Below are 21,129 nucleotides of genomic sequence, written 5' to 3'. Positions count from 1 at the left end.
GTGCCCTCCTCTCCCTCTTCACTTTATGGCTAGGGTACATGCCATCTGTGTGATGGCATGTGTATTTGACCTGCCAATCACTGGCCAATGTGTGATGCCACTGCTAGGCAGCATGCAGTAAATGTGTTCATCTTCCATCTTGGTGTCATCAATGTGTGCCATCTGCCTACCCTTCACACGCAGTGACGGTGCATGCATGGGAGGGTTTTAGTCATGTGGGACATGTGTCAATCAAGTACTGTTTCTGTCACCTCTCAGCCCTAATTGTGTGCCATAGTGCTAATGCCTGTTTCCATTTGTTTTCTTTCATGTCTTTGCAGGGGATGACGCACTTGATACTGCTGGGGTTGTGGAGATGGTGCAGACCCAGGAGGGGTCTGAGGCCCGACCGACCACCAGTGAGGGACGTGGTGTGGTGGTGGGTGAGAACCCACAACTGCTGCAGGTCGTGCTCTCAAGGGGTGTCTCTGGCTGCACCTCCCCCGAGCTGTATTCAGGTGTCGATTCGGATGATGAGACCTATGTGCCGTCGCAGGTGAGTGTTCCTGGGAGGGATTCTGTTCTGTCCGACCCACCTGCACCAGGGTTAGAACCCTCAATGGGGATGTCAGTGTTGGCAGGTACTCCTTTGGTGGTTACGGATGCAGGGTCACACTCCGCAACATCTGATCCTGTTCCTGGGCCAGCAGATCAGAGGGGGAATGCAGTCCTGCAGCCTCAGGCAGTGCCGGCACAGCAAGGCGCAGTTCGCCTTGCCCCAGACAGGTGTGGTGCCCGCCAACGTGGTGGCCGTCCGCCACCTGGCAATACCGCATGGGAGCAATCCATATATGGTATGGCAACCCAACAGGCAGCATCATCAGAGATGATGGCTCAGGCCATGGATAGGGTGGCCACTTCCATTGTCCCCCCCGAAAGGCTGATGGAGCGACTACAGCAGGCAACAGACTCCATCTGCCAGTCACACAGGGAGGACATGTGGGTGTCCGACAGGGACAGGCGGGCGGCACTGGCGACTCTGCGGGAAGCCATTTCCATAGAGTCCCAGGGCCACAGGGAAGCCCTGAGGGTGGAACTCCTTCACCTCAGGACTACTTTTGTTGAGCTTGAGGCTTCAACAAACAGAAGGACAGAACAGCAGCTGGAGCGTCTCACACGTACGCTCTCAGCTGAGATGCAGGCAACTAGGGCTGAGGTCCGGGCATCCCGTGAGTTGTTGCATGGGGACCTACGCACAATTATCCTCCAGAACGAGACCTACCACACCCGCATGTTTGCTGCCATGGAGGAACAGACTAGGGCTTTGCGTGGGCTGCCTCCCATAGTGCCACCACCTCCTGATGCAGCTGCAGAGGGTGAGGAGAGCGACAGCAGTGATTCTCCCACAATAGGGTAGCCGTGTAGGCCATGAGCCCATGGAGGTGTTTTTTTTCTCGCAAGATCCACACAGGTGGGTTTTGGTGTGCACCCTGTCCTCGGACCTCCTGGGTGGCCTCCCCCACCCCCCTCCCGGGCCCATTAATGGCCATTTTTGTTTTTTTTTTAATTTAATTTTATTTTTTTTATTTTTGTTTTTTGGGCAGTGTGTTGCCTTGTGTGGCTCCCGTGGGCATACGATGTATTGTGGCTGGGCACATGCAGGCTTGTCATGAATTTGGTTCAGATGCTTGGGTTTGTGTGACACACACCCCTCCTGCTTCCCGTTTCCATGGGCTTGCAAAGGGTGTGCCCAAGTGACATTGACGTACATGGTGACGTTGGACTCCCATTTGATGTGTGGGCAGTCTGTAGTCAATACTGTGTATACATTCATAGTGCATATTGTTGTTGTATTGTACACTGCATGGTGTATTGATATGGGCCTCTGCATCCATCTCATCCTCCTAATTTGCAGGTCCATTTCTCATGTCTTCACAAGGCGGTCTACCTTGGAACTGGAGTCCATGTTGTAAGCAGTGCACCTACACTCTTGCGTGGCGCTAACACTGTATACTTGGAAGTGTTTGAAGTGCTGGCATTATCAGTTAGTAAGGCTACCAAATTTTTAAGTCTGTAATGTCATGTGTAAGGTAGGTTGGAGGTTGTGTAGGTGATTGGTATTCTTGGTACGTATTTGGTAATGTGTGTTGTAGGTCCTGCATTACTGTGAGCATTTCATGTGTGGCCAGTTTCCATTAGGGACACTGTAGTTGGTGACACTTGGGGCATGTTGTGGGGATTAATTTGTTTGCTCTCACATTGCATGACATGCCATGGTGTGTTGTGTGGCTGTGCCGGGGAGGGGTTGGGTGACATGGCACTGTTCTCATGTAGTATTTTGCAAGTGGGTATTCATTTCTGCAGCATGGAAGTGTGTCTTTTGATGACACTACATTGGTGTTGTTTGTGTAGGTAGGGATGCACACATTGTGACACTTCCACATGAACAATCTCAGGCTGCTATGGTTCTGACAGTTGACTGTCCCTTTGTTCGTCATAATTGTCAGGTCGAGTCATCATTGCTTATCAGATGGTATGTGCCAGGGCTGTGTGCATTCCACAGGGGTGTGATTTCTATGTGAAGTAATTAGCCACCAGCTGCGTACGGCTGCCTCACCCCGTGCCCTTTCCCCTCCCATGCGCAGCGGGCGTGCATGTGGTTGGGGATGTGGGGACACCACCATGTCCACAGCCAGGCCCCGCGTGTTGCAACATTGTGCAGGGCACATGCTGCCACTATGATCCTGCACACTACTGGGGGCACATATAACAGCTGCCCGCCAGAACGGTCAAGGGAGCGAAAGCGTGACTTTAGCACTCCGAATGTGCGCTCCACTATGCCCTGGGTTGCAATATGGGCTGTGTTGTATCTTACCTCGGGAGGCGTGATGGGGTTCCGAATTGGCTTCATCATGTGGGTGCTCAGAGGGTAGGCACTGTCCCCTGGTGAGGAGGTGATGGGTATCATTAGTGGGGTAGTGACATAACTCTGCATCTGACATGCATGCATGTGCAGTGGCATTCATACTCACCAAGCAGCCATGTATCGCCATGCCGCCCAGCTTCTAGGTCCCGGCTTAGGGTAGACATTCGGTAAATGAAGCTGTCGTGGGTGGACCCTGGATAGTTGGCATATACTGAGGTGATGATTCCCTTGGCATTACATACTACCTGCACGTTGATGGAATGCCAGTGCTTGCGGTTCCTATAGATGTGCTCAGATGCCCTGGGGGGACGTAGTGCCACATGGGTGCAGTCAATGGCACCTAGCACTTTGGGGAATTGTGCCACACCGTAGAAATCGAGGGTGGCAGCCTGCCTTTCTGCAGGTGTCCTGGGCAGGTATATGTGCCTACGGACTGATGGGCGTGCAGTGATGATGTTCAAGACCTGGTGTAGGCAGCGTGACTGCGTGGCCTGTGACACCCCACCCACTATGGCACTTGTCCGCTGAAATGATCCTGTGGCCAAGAAGTGCAGTACATTGAGGACCTTCTCCAGGGGGCTGAGTGCTTGGGAGCACAGGGTGGGTGATGTAAGGTCATCCTCCCACTCACTGACCAAGTCCAGTATTATGTGTGGTGGAAACCTGTACCTCCCATACACCTGGTCATCAGGCATCCCAAAAAGGCTGGTTCTGGGAGTGAAAATTCGAGCCCTCACTATCCTCCTCCTCCTCCTTTGGTAACCCACGGCCACTGCTGCTAGGAACGGTATATTCATCCTGGCGTCTGAGCTTGTTTGTTGTTTGCGCGCACTTTTATGCTGCGCGGGTCGACGTACGCCTGCTTCATGCTGGCGTACGTGTTTCAGGATTGGACCATTTATTTTTCGGCACGTTATAGGCGAACGTGTGAATCTTCCCGCCCACCCCAGGAATACATGTAACACGCTCTCCCAGGCCCAGTCTCGAGTAAATATTCCCGCCCACCCCTGGAATACACGTACCCCACTCTCACAGGCCCAGTCGCGTGTGGAAGTTCACGCGCACCCCAAAATACACATACCCAGGGTAATCGCGTGTGGAACTTCCCGCAAACCCCGTAATACACGTAGCCTGCTGGTATCGCGTGTGGAAGTTCATGCGGACCCATGATACACGTACCCTGATGGTATCGCATGGGATACTACCCGCGCACCCCAGGAATACACATACCCAGGCAAATCGCACTGCTGGGGGGTGGGGGTGGTGGGAGACATGAGTGGGGGCCTGGTGGAGGGTGCCCCTGCACTGCTGGGGGTGGGGGTGGTGGGAGACATGAGTGGGGGCCTGGTGGAGGGTGCCCCTGGATGCTGGGGGGTGGGGGTGATGGGAGACATGAGTGGGGGCCTGGTGGAGGGTGCCCCTGGATGCTGGGGGGTGGGGGTGGTGGTAGACATGAGTGGGGGCCTGGTGGAGGCTGCCCCTGCACTGCTGGGGGGTGGGGATGGTGGTAGACATGAGTGGGGGCCTGGTGGTGGATGCCCCTGCACTGCTGGGGGGTGGGGGTGGTGGTAGGCATGAGTGGGGGCCTGGTGGAGGGTGCCCCAGGATGCTGGGGGGGTGGGGGTGGTGGTAGACATGAGTGGGGGCCTGGTGGAGGGTGCCCCTGGATGCTGGGGGTGGGGGTGAAGGGGGACATGAGTGGGGGCCCGGTGGAGGCTGCCCCTGCACTGCTGGGGGGTGGGGGTGGTGGTAGACATGAGTGGGGGCCTGGTGGAGGGTGCCCCTGCACTGCTGGGGGGTGGGGGTGATGGTAGACATGAGTGGGGGCCTGGTGGAGGGTGCCCCTGGATGCTGGGGGGTGGGGGTGGTGGTAGACATGAGTGGGGGCCTGGTGGAGGCTGCCCCTGCACTGCTGGGGGGTGGGGGTGCAGGGGGACATGAGTGGGGCCTGGTGGAGGCTGCCCCTGGATGCTGGGGGGTGGGGTTGGTGGTAGACATGTGTCGGGCCTGGTGGAGGGTGCCCCTGGATGCTGGGGTGTGGGGGTGCAGGGGGACATGAGTGGGGGCCTGGTGGAGGCTGCCCCTGCACTGCTGGGGGGTGGGGGTGATGGTAGACATGAGTGGGGGCCTGGTGGAGGCTGCCCCTGCACTGCTGGGGGGTGGGGGTGCAGGGGGACATGAGTGGGGCCTGGTGGAGGCTGCCCCTGCACTGCTGGGGTGTGGGGGTGATGGTAGACATGAGTGGGGGCCTGGTGGAGGGTGCCCCTGGATGCTGGGGGGTGGGGGTGGTGGTAGACATGAGTGGGGCCTGGTGGAGGCTGCCCCTGCACTGCTGGGGGGTGGGGGTGCAGGGGGACATGAGTGGGGGCCTGGTGGAGGCTGCCCCTGCACTGCTGGGGGGTGGGGGTGGTGGTAGACATGAGTGGGGGCCTGGTGGAGGGTGCCCCTGCACTGCTGGGGGGTGGGGGTGATGGTAGACATGAGTGGGGGCCTGGTGGAGGGTGCCCCTGGATGCTGGGGGGTGGGGGGGGTGGTAGACATGAGTGGGGGCCTGGTGGAGGGTGCCCCTGGATGCTGGGGGGTGGGGGTTCAAGGGGACATGAGTGGGGGCCTGGTGGAGGCTGCCCCTGCACTGCTGGGGGGTGGGGGGGTGGTAGACATGAGTGGGGGCCTGGTGGAGGGTGCCCCTGCACTGCTGGGGGGTGGTGGTGATGTAGACATGAGTGGGGGCCTGGTGGAGGGTGCCCCTGGATGCTGGGGGGTGGGGGTGATCGGAGACATGAGTGGGGGCCTGGTGGAGGGTGCCCTGCCCTGCTGGGGGGTGGGGGTGCAGGGAGACATGAGTTGGACATGAGTGGGGGCCTGGTGGAGGGTGCCCTGCACTGCTGGGGGGTGGGGGTGCAGGGAGACATGAGTTGGACATGAGTGGGGGCCTGGTGGAGGGTGCCCTGCACTGCTGGGGGGTGGGGGTGGTGGGAGACATGTGTGGGGGCCTGGTGGAGGGTGTCCTGCACTGCTGGGGAGTGGGGGTGGTGGGAGACATGAGTGGGGGCCTGGTGGAGGGTGCCCCTGGATGCTGGGGGGTGGGGGTGGTGGGAGACATGAGTGGGGGCCTGGTGGAGGGTGCCCTTGGATGCTGGGGGGTGGGGGTGCTGGGAGACATGTGTTGGTGATCAGTAGTGCAAGGTGACATGTGGGTTGGCTGGAGGGCATGGCCATGGTGGATGGGTTGCCTGTGGGACATGAGCAGGGGTGCAGGGTAGTCCCCTGTGGTGTGGGCTTCCTGCAGGGGCCGTCGAGGGTGTTGAGGGAACACCTGGGAGGACCCACACGGCCAAATCACGTGTAGCATTCCCCGGCACCACCGAAATACACGTACCCTGCTGAAATCGCGTGTGAATCTTCCCGCGCACCTCGGAATACACGTACCCAGGCCAATCGTGCGTGGAACTTCCCGCGCACCCCGAAACACACGTACCCAGGCTAATCGCGTGTGGAACTTCCCGCGCACCCCGTAGTACACGTACCCAGGCTAATCGCGTGTGGGACTTCCTGCGCACCCCGAAGTACACGTACCCAGGCCAATTGCGTGTGGAACTTCCCGCGCATCCCGAAGTACACGTACCCAGGCCAATCGCGTGTGGAACTTCCCGCGCACCCCGAAACACACGTACCCAGGCTAATCGCGTGTGGAACTTCCCGCGCACCCTGTAGTACACGTACCCAGGCTAATCGCGTGTGGGACTTCCCGCGCACCCCGAAGTACATGTACCAGGGCCAATCGCGTGTGGAACTTCCCGCGCACCCCGAAGTACACGTACCCAGGCCAATTGCGTGTGGAACTTCCCGCGCACCCAGAAACAAACGTACCCAGGCTAATCACGTGTGGAACTTCCCGAGCGCCCCGTAGTACACATACCCAGGCTAATCGCGTGTGGGACTTCCCGTGCACCCTGAAGTACACATACCCAGGCCAATCGCGTGTGGAACTTCCCGCGCACCCAGGAACACACGCACATGCTTTTTTTCACACAGCGGGTGTCCGTGTTTGTCGGTACCCCTTTGCACCTCATTTGTCGTAGAGGGCCACTGTATGGACCATTCATCATGGCTGTATATGGGTGCTTTTTGTTAGCGCACATTTTGGTGCACATTTATTTCAAGCGCAGGGACGTTACCCCCCGCTTTCTTGTGGCGTACTTGTTTGGCCCTGTGCACGTCTTTGACCGTGCGCTGGTTTGCCCTATTCGATTCCATGAATACGGGTTGTAGGCGAGCGTGTGGGCGTTCCGCACACTTGCCTCCTGTACTTCCCCCGTGATGCCCATATTTTCACGCGTTTTTCCCCATTACGAGTGTTACACCCCGTGTTACGCATACTTTTGTGATGTGCGCCGCGCTATGTGCGATTTCGCAGTGGCCGTGGCGCACGCTGTTGGATGACCAGCGCACATCCAATGTTTTTCTCGCGCATGGACTTCCATGAATCGATGTGCGCTGGTTTCCCTGTGATTTTCGCACTTGCACTGCGATTTTCGCACTTTTACTGCGAATCGCACGTTTTGGCACCTCTGCGCGGGAATTTTCGGCTCACATTAATTCCATGAATCGACCCCTGTAAGTGTATCTGCTTTTGTGTGTTTGATGGATGTATTTATCCGAATAAACATATTGACTGAGTAACTATCTGTGCCATTGCATCTGGTCCTTGCACTGAATTTTTGTTTTTTTTAAAAGAACACTAGCGAAGCCAGCTCTTGTATGGACGTAGATAGACTGTTGGCAGGCACTGTCAGCTTATGGCCATGTACCATTGGCCAGCTGTTTTGATGTCATGGTCAGACAGTAATGTTTTGGCAGTGCCTGGCAAATGTCTATACCGTGCCTACACAAAGTTGAAAACTGTTAGTTTTACGAATGCTTTTTTAAAGAACTATGGAATTTGCATGTAGGCAGTTCTGTGAAACAAGATCCAATTCAGGGAAACAACAACTGTTATTCGAGCAAAGCAAAGTTTAGAACAGATAGCTAAACAATTAAACATCACGTCCCCTGTGTTGAAAATGTTGAACTACAATAAAATTAATTTGTAAATAAAAATGACACAACACAATTAAAAATAGCTTCTTTCTAGCATTCCTCAGAATAGTATCTACATCTATTGTCACAAATGAAGCAGTTTCTTCTGCATAGTATTTATTTTTCATTTTTATAGAGGCATTTTTGTAAAATACATAGGTCCCTCAGAGCACCTCACAACAATACAAATACAACTGCATGTATGTGTGTTGTAAAATACAAAACTTTACGTAGGTTGACTATTTTCTCCTTTTGTTTTCTACTTCAATGAACAAATGAACAATATTGAAAGCCACACGTTAATTCAACATATTCGCGAGCTCAGTTCCAAACCAAATGTTATTTTAGCTCCTGAACATGGTCTCTCTTGATCTACTTACTGCATTTATGCCACTGAATTGCTGGCCAGCGTTCATCAACACGACTGCAATGAGCTGCCATTTTATGCTTCGGTCGGTGAACACTTCCCATGTGTTCTTTGGCTTCTCGCCGTTTAACACGTGCATCTCTTTCTTTATATCGTCCATCTCAGTCTGGTATTGTAGTGGCCCGTGGAACGTCTTCAAAGCTATTAATAAAAACACATTGGCTGCTCATTAGGTTGCTGCAATTAGGGACACACCGTTTGTCTTTTTGACCAATGGCAGTTTTGCTACAGAGTCGCAGACTTAAGGCAAATGACGGACCGCTGGAATCTTGTGTCGGCCTATGGTAGGGGTCGGCAACCTAAGGCTCTCCATATGCTTTGGACTACAACTCCCATGATCTCTCACCATTGTCTATGCTGGCTAGGACTGGTAGCATTTGTATTCCAAAAGATCTGTAGAGTGAAAGGTTGCCTACCTCTGGCCAAGGGTCTGTGAAAGGTGCTGGGATTAGGGCTCTTGGAACTAAATTTCTCCACAGCCAAGATGTCTGGCTCTGCTGGTTGCGCCCGAGTATTGCCCTCCAGCAGCTCTTCCACCAATAAGCAGCATATTGTAGCATACTGCATCATAGTGTATTGTCGAATGTTCAGATGTCATGCTAGGACAGTCCTTTGCCCGCCAGCTGCCCGTCACCTAAAATGGCCGAGTGGCGCCACTTGACCTGGTGGTTTTATGTCAAGGGAACTTCTGCAGGTTAGAAACTTGGTGAAGACCATGCCCTCATTTCGCACATACTCCCAGAATAATCAAAATAGGGGCATTTGTTATGATCACTACTGCTATGGGTCTTGTTTTAAACCGTGGCCTCAAAGTGAATAGGTCTGTACCACTATGCGAACAAGTGAACTTCCAGCTGGTTAAGCGCAATGCACTGGGCACAGTAATGTCCGTGAACACCTTTGCTGTTGAAATGGAACAAAAATATAGTATTATTTTAAAGAAAAATCATGAACGATTTACATTCATTTTGTTTAGGAGAGACAGCTCAGATACGAGTGAACACGAATGGTGGTTTTCTATAATAAAAATAATATTTTTAATTTAACTTAAGTTTCTAAAATGCTAATGATCCCAGTGCCAGAAGTGTTCTTCTGAAAAGCCGAAGCAGGAGTTTGATGCCCAAAGAAATAGCTTGTTTTCTTGGATCCATTTGGTATGTACATCTCTCCCTTTCGATTTGCTTCCTAACTCGCAGGTGTGTTTATTCATTGCTCCCATGGAAACAGCGACTGCTGCACCACTTTGAGGTCTATATCAGCATCTCAACCGCAGGTGCAAGATCCTTTACAGAGGGTGCTTGGCAGATATGACAGCATTATGATGCTACATTAAATAGTCAGGACTTTCCCTCCAGCCCTGGAATTTGGAAAGCATGGACAGGCGGTCTCATAAGCTTTCTCTACACTTTAACTATTTTGAATTGAAAAAGTGTAGGAGTGTTTTATAAGAATAGAAAACTGTCTTATCAGTGTTGACAACAAAAGAAACGCCTACACACTAATGTGGTGTTTTCAAGACGGGGGATTGGGGGTTGGGGGAGGAGTACATTGGCTAAAGCTCTCATAGCAGGTACATTAAATGTGAAATCAATTTTGATAACAAAATTAAAAAAAGCCATCAGCAGGACGCCAGTGCCCATTCCACCCACTTGGCCACATACCTGCCCTGCTGGCAACCCCACAACACATTTTTTCCAAATAGTGCTGCATGCTTCAACTCCCATCCACCACCGCACTGGAGGAGTCACACTTCTACTTATTTTGTTACACTTCGATACACTTCTACATCTGCACATGTACATATGTTTTAGAAGGGTACTTGGACACTGGTGAGAAATCCTGCTCAATTGATCTTTGTTTTCCTAAAATCTCAGTGTCTCAGAGTGGCATCACGTGACCCTGAGATTTCAATGACAAAATGTATCAGTACTTCCATTCCCTTATGTCGTCCAGCTCACACAATTGTAACTTTCTGACACTCGACATTACTTCTCGCCTTACCTTCTCTCTCTCTCTCTCCCCCTCTCCTCTCTCTCTCTCTCTCTCTCTCTCTCTCTCTCTCTCTCTCTCTCTCTCTCTCTCTCTCACTCTCAAGGGCAGGGGATCTGAAACCTTTGGCTCTCCAGATGGTTTGGACGACAATTCCCATCAATCATACCCAGTCAGTGGTGCGGGAGCATGGGAGTTGTAGTTCAAAACATCTGGAGAGCCAAAGGTTACAGACCCCTGCTCTAGTGTCTGAATGGCATGAAGTGCCAATTAGACAATATGCGGGCACTCTACTAAGCACTGAAAATAAATAAACCAGTCCACTAATGAAAATGAACACCAGAATAACTATTACACACATTATGCCCATCACAGTGTCACACAATATGCCCTTTGCGATTACCTTGCCACACACTACACTCTTCTTCATTACTGTGCTCTAGAACATGTCCATCAGACCTACATAGCACATAGTAACAGAACATTTACATCAGAATATTGGGCTTGAAACTATGCCAATTAGAATTATGCCCACCATAATAAGTATGCCGTAGATTAAATGTGTTCATCACAATCAACGTAATGTAAACTTATAAACCACTTTCTTCATAGAGGAAATTGATATATTAAAGGCATAATTTCTCTAGATAACAAAAACATTACTGGAATGGTAACAACAACCACTATCCAACAACTCTTCATATTTCCTCCGATAGAGAAACGAACGACCCTTCGCATCTTGAACACCAAGAGTGTCAAGTTTTATTCATTTAAGACATTTAAAACCTGCCAAATGGACCAATTCGGGGTCTCCTGTCATGTGAGCCAACAATGAAAATAGAGTCAGACTTGGAGTCCCAGAACACGCTAGTGAATGCCGGCACTCCCATGTATTCCCTGAGATAAGGATACTTTCCAAGGCCAAGTTCAAAGACAATCTTCATGGCAGAAGGCTTGGGTGATGAGAGATGGTTGGCTAATTTGGTGGGGAGGTCGAGTCAGACCCATCACCTTGCACCTGGTTCTAGGCTTACGTGCTGCTAAAGGAATCAAATGTTCCATACATGGCACAAGTGTGCCAACCAATAGTGGTGGTTCATATAACGAAGGACCTTATAGTTTGAGAAACTAATGAGAAACTGTGTACTTCATGTTTTTGAAGATTACATGTTTTAGAGATAGGCATATATTGTCCACCTGACAGTGGGCAGCCAATCACAATCCTAGTTCCTATATGATGTCTACTTAGATGCTCCCCTTAAGCCTATCCAGATCCCCAGTAGGTATTTCATTATTTGCCACGTAGAATGACGTCATCTCTGACTTTTTTAGTATAAAGTCTATGTTGTGTGAAAAGATGGTTGAGAGAAATCGAGCGTACGTCTGTTGATGTTCGTTGTAACTCCCTGTTTTAGATAATTGTTAATAAAACAGTACTTTGCCATCTTCCTGAGCTGGTTTGGTTATTTGGACTCAGAGTTATTCTGTGAACTCATCCATTGCATGCACGTTCCTAAAGGGCAATAAGCTCACATCCATTGAAAAATGATCTCCCATGCAAGCAAAGTTTGATCCACTGTGGAAATAGAAGCGTAACCAACGTGTAAAGGCTCTACTAGCCACATTGTGGTCAAGCCAACATTTCAGGACATTTATTGAAGGTGAAAAGGTCATTCTGGAGACTGCTCATCAACCAATTTAATACGTGCAAAGTGACATAATTGGAGCAGGAAATGTATTCAACATCAGAGTGAGATCCTGGACTTTGGGCTATTGAAGTGCAGTATTCCCCAATTAAGAGGATTCTGGTTGCACAAGATTTCACCGAACATCATGACTGAGTAAAAGTACAATGTGCAGCAGATGACATTTAAAGCAAAAATGAAATATAAAACTAGGCTTCTGTGAGATCGTCAAATGTATGTTACGAACACAAAATCCATAGTACCACAGTTCCTGTTTGTAAGTACAGTAATATCAATCCTCATGGATTAACATTCTTTAAAGACCATATAAATAGTCATGCCTCCCAGAGTGTGGGCCTCCTTCATTGGTCTACTGTGGCCTCCTGCTTGAAAATCTACTTTTTTCATCTGAGGCGCCAGGCGTTCTCCTACCTTGCAGGAAGCCATCAAGAATAGATTTTAAAATAACAAGGGAGCACCTGAAAACCCTACACTACTTCAGCTAAGGTAAACACAATGGAAGGAACCAGATGAGAAGAATCTGTATTTCTCTGGAAATACAGAACACATCCAGCTGGTCCTCTACACTGGGCCTCATTACAACCCTGGCGTTAAGGGGTTAACGGCGCCGTAAAAGGCTGCGGCGCCGTTAAACCCTTAACGCCCGATTCACACTTCAACGCCTGCTTTTTGCAGGCGTTAAAGTCCAACCCGCTAAGGGACCTTGGTGCTAATTACGGCACCGTAATTTACGGTGCCGTAATTAGCGCCTTCCCCATTCCCATTGTGCCGTATGGGCCAAAAATGGGAATGGGGAAGGGGCCATGGTGAATGGGGAATTACCGCCCCACCAACCTTGTAAATCCACCATGGCAGAATCCGGCATGGACCATGGTGCTAATAGCACCATGGTCCAACGCCAGGGTCGTAATGAGGCCCACTGTGTGGTGTTGGCTCTTTTCATCATTCTGGACTGAAATTGTGGGACTTTTTCTCATCTGACCATGGAAGGAGTTCATTTAGAGGCAGCTACAGTCAAGCGAAGCAGATCTGCCCTTCCGGAGGGAGCGCGCGATTTCTCATGACACAAATACCAGCCTTGTTGGGATTGTATTAATAGGGTTGAACATGATTTACTAATGAAAGCACGTTTACTTGTCTTTGTCACCTTTTCTTCCAGCAAGTAAATATTGTACTTTACAATTAAAGTTCGAAACAATTATTGTGACGATTCCCCACTTAAATGTAGGATGCAATATGGCTGATTATTGTTTCCATAAGAAGATATAGAACACATTTCTGTTAAAAGCAAAGTTGCTTGTTTTGCAAAAGAATTTCTGCGGCCCAGTGTACAGAAATTAATCAATTACTTCCTATGTCTTGAGAGAGGGGCACAGTGGCACATGCATTGATGTTCAGAGTGGGAATAACCTGGGCTTTCAGGTACCAAAACCCTAAGGTGCTCCCCTACTCTCTAAGTGCTCACCATGTGTTGCCCCAAAAGTCAAAATAAATCCTAATTCACTTTCCAACATTTAAATGACATTTTAGATCAAATGTGCCATTGAAATATTATGAATAATCCAAATGCAAGAAATATTGTTATGGAGTGTCTGTTCACGTCGAAAGAAACGAGTTGTCTATTTCCCAAAGTTTATTGTAGAATAAGGATTTTTGCATTATATGTTATATCACTGGAAATATCTTTTGCACAGTAACAAGAGAAGCTTATTTTAAGTACTACATTTGCATACTATATAATATAGATAAGGCGTTGTATGAAGGGATGATTATTTCCAATTGTATGCGGCTCAGTGTGTTCTAGTAGTTGCGTCTGCGGTTACATGAATAGCTCTGGGGGTCTGGAGTAAACTGTGTGTGTAGTTAACACAGAACCAAATAAAACAGATACCAAATTCATACACATTTAACAATATTTCTATTGATGGGAGGTTGTAAAGTCATACCCCAATGAGTCTATATTTATAAATGATTCCACTCACACCATTGCAGAGTAAAGGGAGGGAAAGACGAAATTGTAAACTCTCGTTGCTGTAAGGCAACCTCCCCACACACGCGTTTTTAACCTCCAGGCTCCAACACAGAGGGCCCAAACCAACTGGACCACTTGCCCATAGCAACTGAATAAACCTGTCATTTTCCCTCACCTCTAAACTAACCTAACCCACCCCCCCTCTCTCTCAGGTCTGCTAGAGCACCTGGAGACCAGATAGGCCTGGTGCTCAGTATAGATCCCAATAACATAACAAAACATAAAGAAGGTAACGTATATTATCCAGGGTCTTTTTAAACATGCCCATACATAGGTTAGTGTAGTGAGATTCTAAATAAGTGCACCCGTTTAGCTGTTATTTAAGGACCATTCAGAAGCACCGTTTTTGGCATTGATTGCTCTGCTTTTTATCATTTAATCTCTGATGACAGAATGGGGGGAAAAGGGAAAGACATAGAGACTCCAATTCCAAGGGCATGTGTGTTGAGAAAGAACTACTAGATAGGAGAGGGAAAAAACATGAAAAACAAGTTAGGATGTGACATCTATTTCGCTTTTCCTCATTGCAGAGGAGGAACAAGATGGGCTGTAGACCCAACCCCCATCCTCCAAATTGAGGAAGCTCTTTGCCCCTGACATGCAACTACTTCACAGACTGCATCTGAAAGTCGTCCTTTGCTCAACAGCCCACACTCCAGCAATGAAACAGTCCAAAGCTATATATAAGTCTCATGCTTTGCACACACTTTACTGTCATGGTGACTATTCTGACAGATGAAATGAGAATCATACCAAGTGTGCATTGCATGCTCAGAAGGAATGCATATATTATTCATGACTAGGAGCCCCAATGGACCAGCCATACGGACCAGCCATCAGGGCCCAACAGGATCCACTCTACAGGACAGCAACCAACACTACATACCAGGACCCCACAGGGGGCAACAGACTGCACTAAATAGCCTTGATAAAGACCCACGGGTGGTCGAAACACGTGTCAGCTGACAACCAGGGGACCTAAGAGCCCCAGGTGTACTAGATGCATACCAACTGAATGTAGAACAACCCATCACTTGCACAAATAAAAGCAAAAACTGTATCGCAATAACCAGTGTGTTAGAACTATTTTTGGAACCACTGAAGCAAGATAGCCAGGAGTACACTCTCCCTTACTACTCAACAATTGGGGTGCTGGCTAAACCCCTACAGCTCCTGTGATCTTGCGACATATGAACCCTACCAGTATGCATAAGGAACAATAGAGCTCAGCATAGGTTGCTTGCAAAACTAGAGCATCCACGTTTCTACATATATTATTTGCTATCACAGATGTGTTTGATAAATTGGTGATCATTCTTATTTTCCCAAAGTGCACTTTGTTTTATGCAAAGCAGCCAGCAACCTGCATTCAGTGCCCCACATTATTTGACACTTAGCTTAGTCCCGCCCACGCCACTGAGCGTGCGGGGGGGGGAGTTCCCCAGTAAATTCTGTCCATTTCCAGCACTGCCTAATAGCATTATCAATTTCACATGTTCAAAACTTTTAGTTAAGTACCTGAGAGCAAATGCACCAGTTAGCACATGCATGAATGCAAAGAGGCTAAATTTCAATGCCGCCAAACTGGAAATACTGTGAAATAGCAACTCTCCAAACTGCAATAGTTATCAATGGTTCAGCACATGTTTCACATGGAAATCTGGGTTTCATGGTGGACGGACAGCTTTCTCTTGTGCCGCAGAGCTGCAAAGTCACGCAAATGTGCTTTTTCCAACTGCAAACTGTGAAGAGACTTCTGACATTGTTAGCGTTCGGTCACCAAGTTAAGCAGTGAATGCCTTTCTGTCCTTATGCAACTATAAGTGCAGCACAGCCTATGGTGTATTGCCGCAGTACTCTTAGACGCCTCCAGATCTCATCACCATGGTTACCGACCAAACTCCCTAGACCAGCATATATAACGCCAACACCGAGTCAATCAGATTGACTCCGATTTGGCATAATAAGCCATTTTAAGTTGATTTGCTTAGGCCATAAAGCAATGTACCACCTAAGCACTAGTCGGCTAAGCTCAAGATAAAGTACTTAAGGGTATTTGCCAATCTTAACACCCAGTGAACATGTGGTTACTCACAATCAACATCAAATCCACCAAATTGGGTGAGTGTTCATTTTCTTTTATATCCCATTCCTTCTGGGGATGTTTGCAAATACTTTTACGATCATTTAGTAATTTAATATTCCAAAGGCCTTTAAAACACAACAGGTTGTCATCTAATATAAGCTGGTCTGACTGTTAAAATCAAATGTGTGATCCGGATGAGTAAAATGGATTTGCATATTCAATTACTCTCAGAATGGATTCAAATGATCTAGCTTCTCATTGAATGGATAAAAGCATTCTCAAATGTCCCCACAATCAATATTACTACAACAGCCAGGTTGCCCAAATCCGGAGAGTGGGCACACTTACCTCGGATCTGTGACATTTCCCTTCATGGGGCATTTCCCCCATTGTTTGGGGCATTTTCAAGGGGGAAAGACGCTAATAACCACTTTTTAGGCCCACTGACTTTTCTCTGCTCCCTTATTCTGATATCCCTGTAAGAAATGCTGCAAAGAATCTGGTGAAATGTTCTGCAGCCAAATGCAGGCAAATGTGTGCAGGGAATTAGGGGATGCCCTGAATTGACACAGTCCTTGTTTGGAGATCAAGCAGTAGGATGTCAGGAGGAGCCAAAGTAAAGTGTAGTCAGTGCCCTTCCCTTCGGTACTTTGGCAGATGATGTTGGAGGTCTTGGTCAAGGAGAGGGATTGTATCTGTACAAGTAAAGAGCTGTTTGTGAAAGGGGAAAGTCAAAAGCAAGCAAGGGTCGGAGGGCTGTTGTAATTTAGCTTATATTGCAATTCGGTTCATTTGAGAGGTTCCATGTCATTTCATAACGGGAAGTTTTTTCGCGGGGGTTTTTACTGTGGATTTTGTAACGAAAAAAACTCATCCAATTTTATTTTTGTTATTTGGGGGTGGTCCCCCCAACACCCCATCCCCTTACATTTTTTTTGCTATTCTCAAACACCCATACCCCAAATATATATTTGTCTAACCCCCCCTAAAAATGTGATGAGTTTTTTTCGTTAAAATAATCACAGTAAAACCCCCTGCAAAAAAACATCCCACGGTGAAAGCACGTCGTACCATTTGAGACTATTAAACATTGGCCATTGGTGAATGGTTGTATGGACTGGAACGCAGAACGGAGTGAACCCACAAGCGCTGAGGCTTCATTGGGACGGGATGCACAAAGATGGAGTTGCCTGCAGTCCAGACTTGATAGGATCTTGGTGAGTTGATGGTGTCAAGCAACGAAGATTTGGCTGCTGATTCGTAGTGCTCTCCCAGGAGAAGTCTACTATTTATGACCAAGGGCACATGTGAAATATTTATGCAGAAAAGGTCGATGAGAGAATGTCAAAAAGACTGTTGGGTAAAGAAGGAGCAGCAGTTGGTGCGGCAATTAGCGGGAAGAAGCTAGGTGGGGCAAGACTGTGGTGGCGGGTCAGTGTGAGAGGGCACTAAGGGTGACTGTGGAAGGGGTACCTTGTTAAAACGAAATGTTCTGCAGTCTCCTACTGGCATGAGGAAATGCTGCTGGCATATGCAAAAGTAGGGAGTGGTAGGGAGCGGGGAGGCCTAATATAAGCAGCATTCAGGGGTGTTGATGGCCTGATGAACACAAGATGAACACCCTGATGCTTCTAGCAGAATGCTACTCATGAAGCAATACATGTTTTAAACGGATGCATATATTTGAAGAGGTTACAAGGTTTAACAGTTTGCAAGTTTCCAAAGTGGCTACATGGTGAAATAGGTGACTCTTTTTACAGTGGATTTGTGGGGTACCATGCGGTATATCATATCCTAGGCATAACAAACCAGGAGGTCACGTGACAACAAGGGTTACATCAGTGACATGGTTCCTGGCCCGGTATGTCTGAGATTGAGGGAGAAGTCTCAGGAAGGGTAGGATGGGGATTTTCAGTGAAAGGTATTTCGAATTTCAGTGAGATAGTACTTCCAGAGATTGCAAGGTGACAATCCACCCTGGAATATCTCCAATGTTTACTTCAAACCTACAAATGAAGAAAAAACTATAACATTTCCCATGGAGTTTCTTTCTCCACAGAACAGAACCCCAAGTACTTCCCTTCGATACAAGGAAAAAAGGGCTTTCAATGGGGACATTGGAAGAGGTTGCTAAAGTAGCCCTCTTTGATGTCTATGTATCTTCTCGCTACCTCATTTTGCTGCGAATGAGGACCTGACACTGACGGGAGATGAGATGTATGTAGAAAGGCCTATACATCATAGTTACAGGTTAAAGTTTCTCTTGGAATAAGCTCTTGACATGGAGCCATAGGGAGACACCCATAGGCCATCCCTACTACACACAACTCCGCCTCAACTGTCACTCCTGGAACACTCACTCAAAGCATGCAACCAACATTTCACTGAGCCGACCTCCCCACCCCCACTCTGTGAACCTAGCATTCCACAGACATGCACTTGCAAACAACTGGGCAATAAACAACACACATCCCTTCATTGCACAGCAACCATTCAAGACGCAACACACCTTTATCGTGCAATGCATACAAGGGTACGATCTAAACGTCTAGAGCAGTACACAAATGCGTACAGTAGCAATATGTGTGTCACCTGTACAGAACCCATTTCCATCCTCAAGACGACAGTGGAAATGGTAAATAAAAAGTACATATGGGTTCATGGAAATACTGCCAATAGGATCTCAGGGATCCCACATCTGTCACTGTTGTCATGGCAATATTTCTGTAACTATGCAGCCTTCCAGAGTTACTGTCCGATGCAATAGTCATTACAGCTGATGGGAATCCCCCTACGGTGTAAATAAGCCCTTAGTGTCGTTACCCCAGCAAGAATGCACTGTAGACGGTAGTTCATTGGGTACCTCGCCTTTGGTGATGGGCCAGTGACAAGCTCCTATAAATATTACTCTTGGGAATAAACAATGTGGCATATGGTAGTGAAAGGAGTCTGTATTTTCACTTTATGTTTATGGATTTGATTACTCAGTTTTGCATAACTGTGCTAATAACATTTTGTCTTATAACATTAGTTGACGTCTACTATGGTTTGCAAGCAGGGATAACACCAAAGAAGTGTCAGGTAGACATCATTCTGTAAGCATAGGAGAAGGTCAACGCGATGAGTACCCCACATGTTTTGTAGGAGGGGTAGAATTCCAAGGCGGTGATAGGCCCACGTGTGTTTAGTAGACAGAGGAGGGCACCAAAGTAGTGTTAGACACTTGAGTGTTTTGTATGTGAATGACAAAGCAGGGCTAGGCACACGTGTTTAGTAGCTTGGGGAGAATGACAAAGCAGAGTTACATAAACATGCTTTTTGTAGGAGGAGAAGAGTTCTGAAGAAATGATAGGCACATGTGTGTTTTGTTAGGCAGAGGAGAATGTCAAAGCAATGTTAGGCACATGTTCATTTTGTAGTGTCAAAGCAGTGTGAGGCACCTATGTGTTTTGTTAGTGGAGAACACAAAAACAGTGTAAGGTAAAGTGTATGTAAGCAGGGGGAACACTAGAGCAGTGGTAGTAACATGTTGCTTTGTAGGCAGAGGAGAAAGCCAAAGCAGTAAGAACCTCACATGTTGTTTGTAGGCAGAGGAAAATGCCAAAGCAAGTTTAGGCACAGTTGTGTTTGGTAGGCAGAGGATTGCACCAAATCAGTGTTAGGCACTTGTGTGTTTTGTAGCTAGCTAGAATGCCAACGGAGTGTAAAGCACATGGGCCTTTTGTAGCCAGAGGAGAAGGGCTATTCACATACATTTTGGAGGCAGAAGAGAAGCCAAAGCAATGAGAACCCCACATGCAATTTGTAGGTGGGGAGAATGCCAAAGCAGTGTTAGCATCGAATGTGCTTTGTAGGCAGGAGAAAAAGCCAAATCAGTGAGAACCCAAAATTTTTTTTGTAGGCAGAGGAGAACCCCAAAGCAGTGTAAGGCAGAGAATACCATAGCGGAGTTAGGCACACGTGTGTTTAGCAGGCAGGAAGTATGGTAAAGCAGTGTCAGCCCAAATGTGTTTTCTAATTGCAGGAGAATGTCAAAGCAGTTACAACCCATATGAATTTTGTAAGCGGAAGAGAACTTGAAAGTACTGTTAGGTGCCCTTCTCTGTCTATATTATAGTCAGAGGAGAGCAGCAAGCCATTGCTAGGTATGCATGTCTTTTGTAGGTGGAGGAGACCGCCAAAGCAGTCTACTTAATTTAACATGTTTTTATCAGATGCAGTACCCAAACGTGGTAGGGTATGTTTCATGAGAGGACAAAGGCAGTGAATATGGCAAGGAAATGTGCACAAGCTCACACAGTGAATAGCTTTGAGTCAAACAACATGCACTCAGGAACCAGGACACTGAAGAGAGGGTCCCTGGAATGCCCCCCCTCACCCCGGGAAACATGACAGCCCCAAGAGTTAAGAATGCACAAAGCAACTCACTATTCCGACAGCCCCCAGGAGGGCCATTGTTTCTGGACACAGGTGCCCCAACACTGGTTATGGACCCAAATTCCTCAATGGATGACGTTGACTAATGCCGAGAAACCATTGTGCTGATGTTATTAGTGACACCACGCCATAGCAACGTTAGTCACAAAGTAAACTCGCAGCCATGCATGAAGTTACACGAACATACACGTGCACACACGAAGAACATGCTTACACAATTCTGTAGACAGAGGACAGATACATATACATACTGTCAAAAGCTTTTATTATTTTCTCATTAACCAAGTCCAGAAACGCTGAACGCAAGGCAAACAAAGAGATGCAGAGCAAGCTTGCAGATGCTTATGGCAACTAACCCTATGGAACTACAGGATCATGTAAGGAGCTTGAAAGGACCAAACACGACTAACCTATGGGAAAAATAGCACAGCATTGATATATACAAATCATAGTATAATTATAATGAGG

The 21,129-nt window shown here is 48.2% G+C and overlaps 1 protein-coding gene across 6 annotated transcripts in view; it reads right to left on the bottom strand.

The window, feature by feature from the left end:
- The window catches only part of LOC138492307 (solute carrier family 2, facilitated glucose transporter member 11-like), a 453,312-nt gene that overhangs the window by 80,375 nt on the left and 351,808 nt on the right, over positions 1–21,129 (bottom strand). For all 6 annotated transcript variants that reach the window (XM_069619352.1, XM_069619354.1, XM_069619356.1 and 3 more), the window contains one exon: positions 8,365–8,552. In XM_069619352.1, coding sequence (XP_069475453.1) covers positions 8,365–8,552 — 188 coding nt within the window. The remainder of the gene's footprint in view (positions 1–8,364; positions 8,553–21,129) is intronic.

Source organism: Ambystoma mexicanum, chromosome 10 (genome assembly GCF_040938575.1).
Source record: "Ambystoma mexicanum isolate Mex_15411 chromosome 10, UKY_AmexF1_1, whole genome shotgun sequence".
NCBI classification, from domain to species: Eukaryota; Metazoa; Chordata; class Amphibia; order Caudata; family Ambystomatidae; genus Ambystoma; species Ambystoma mexicanum.
The sequence above is the reverse complement of the archived record's forward strand: the minus strand, read 5'-3'. Positions and strand labels throughout refer to the sequence as shown.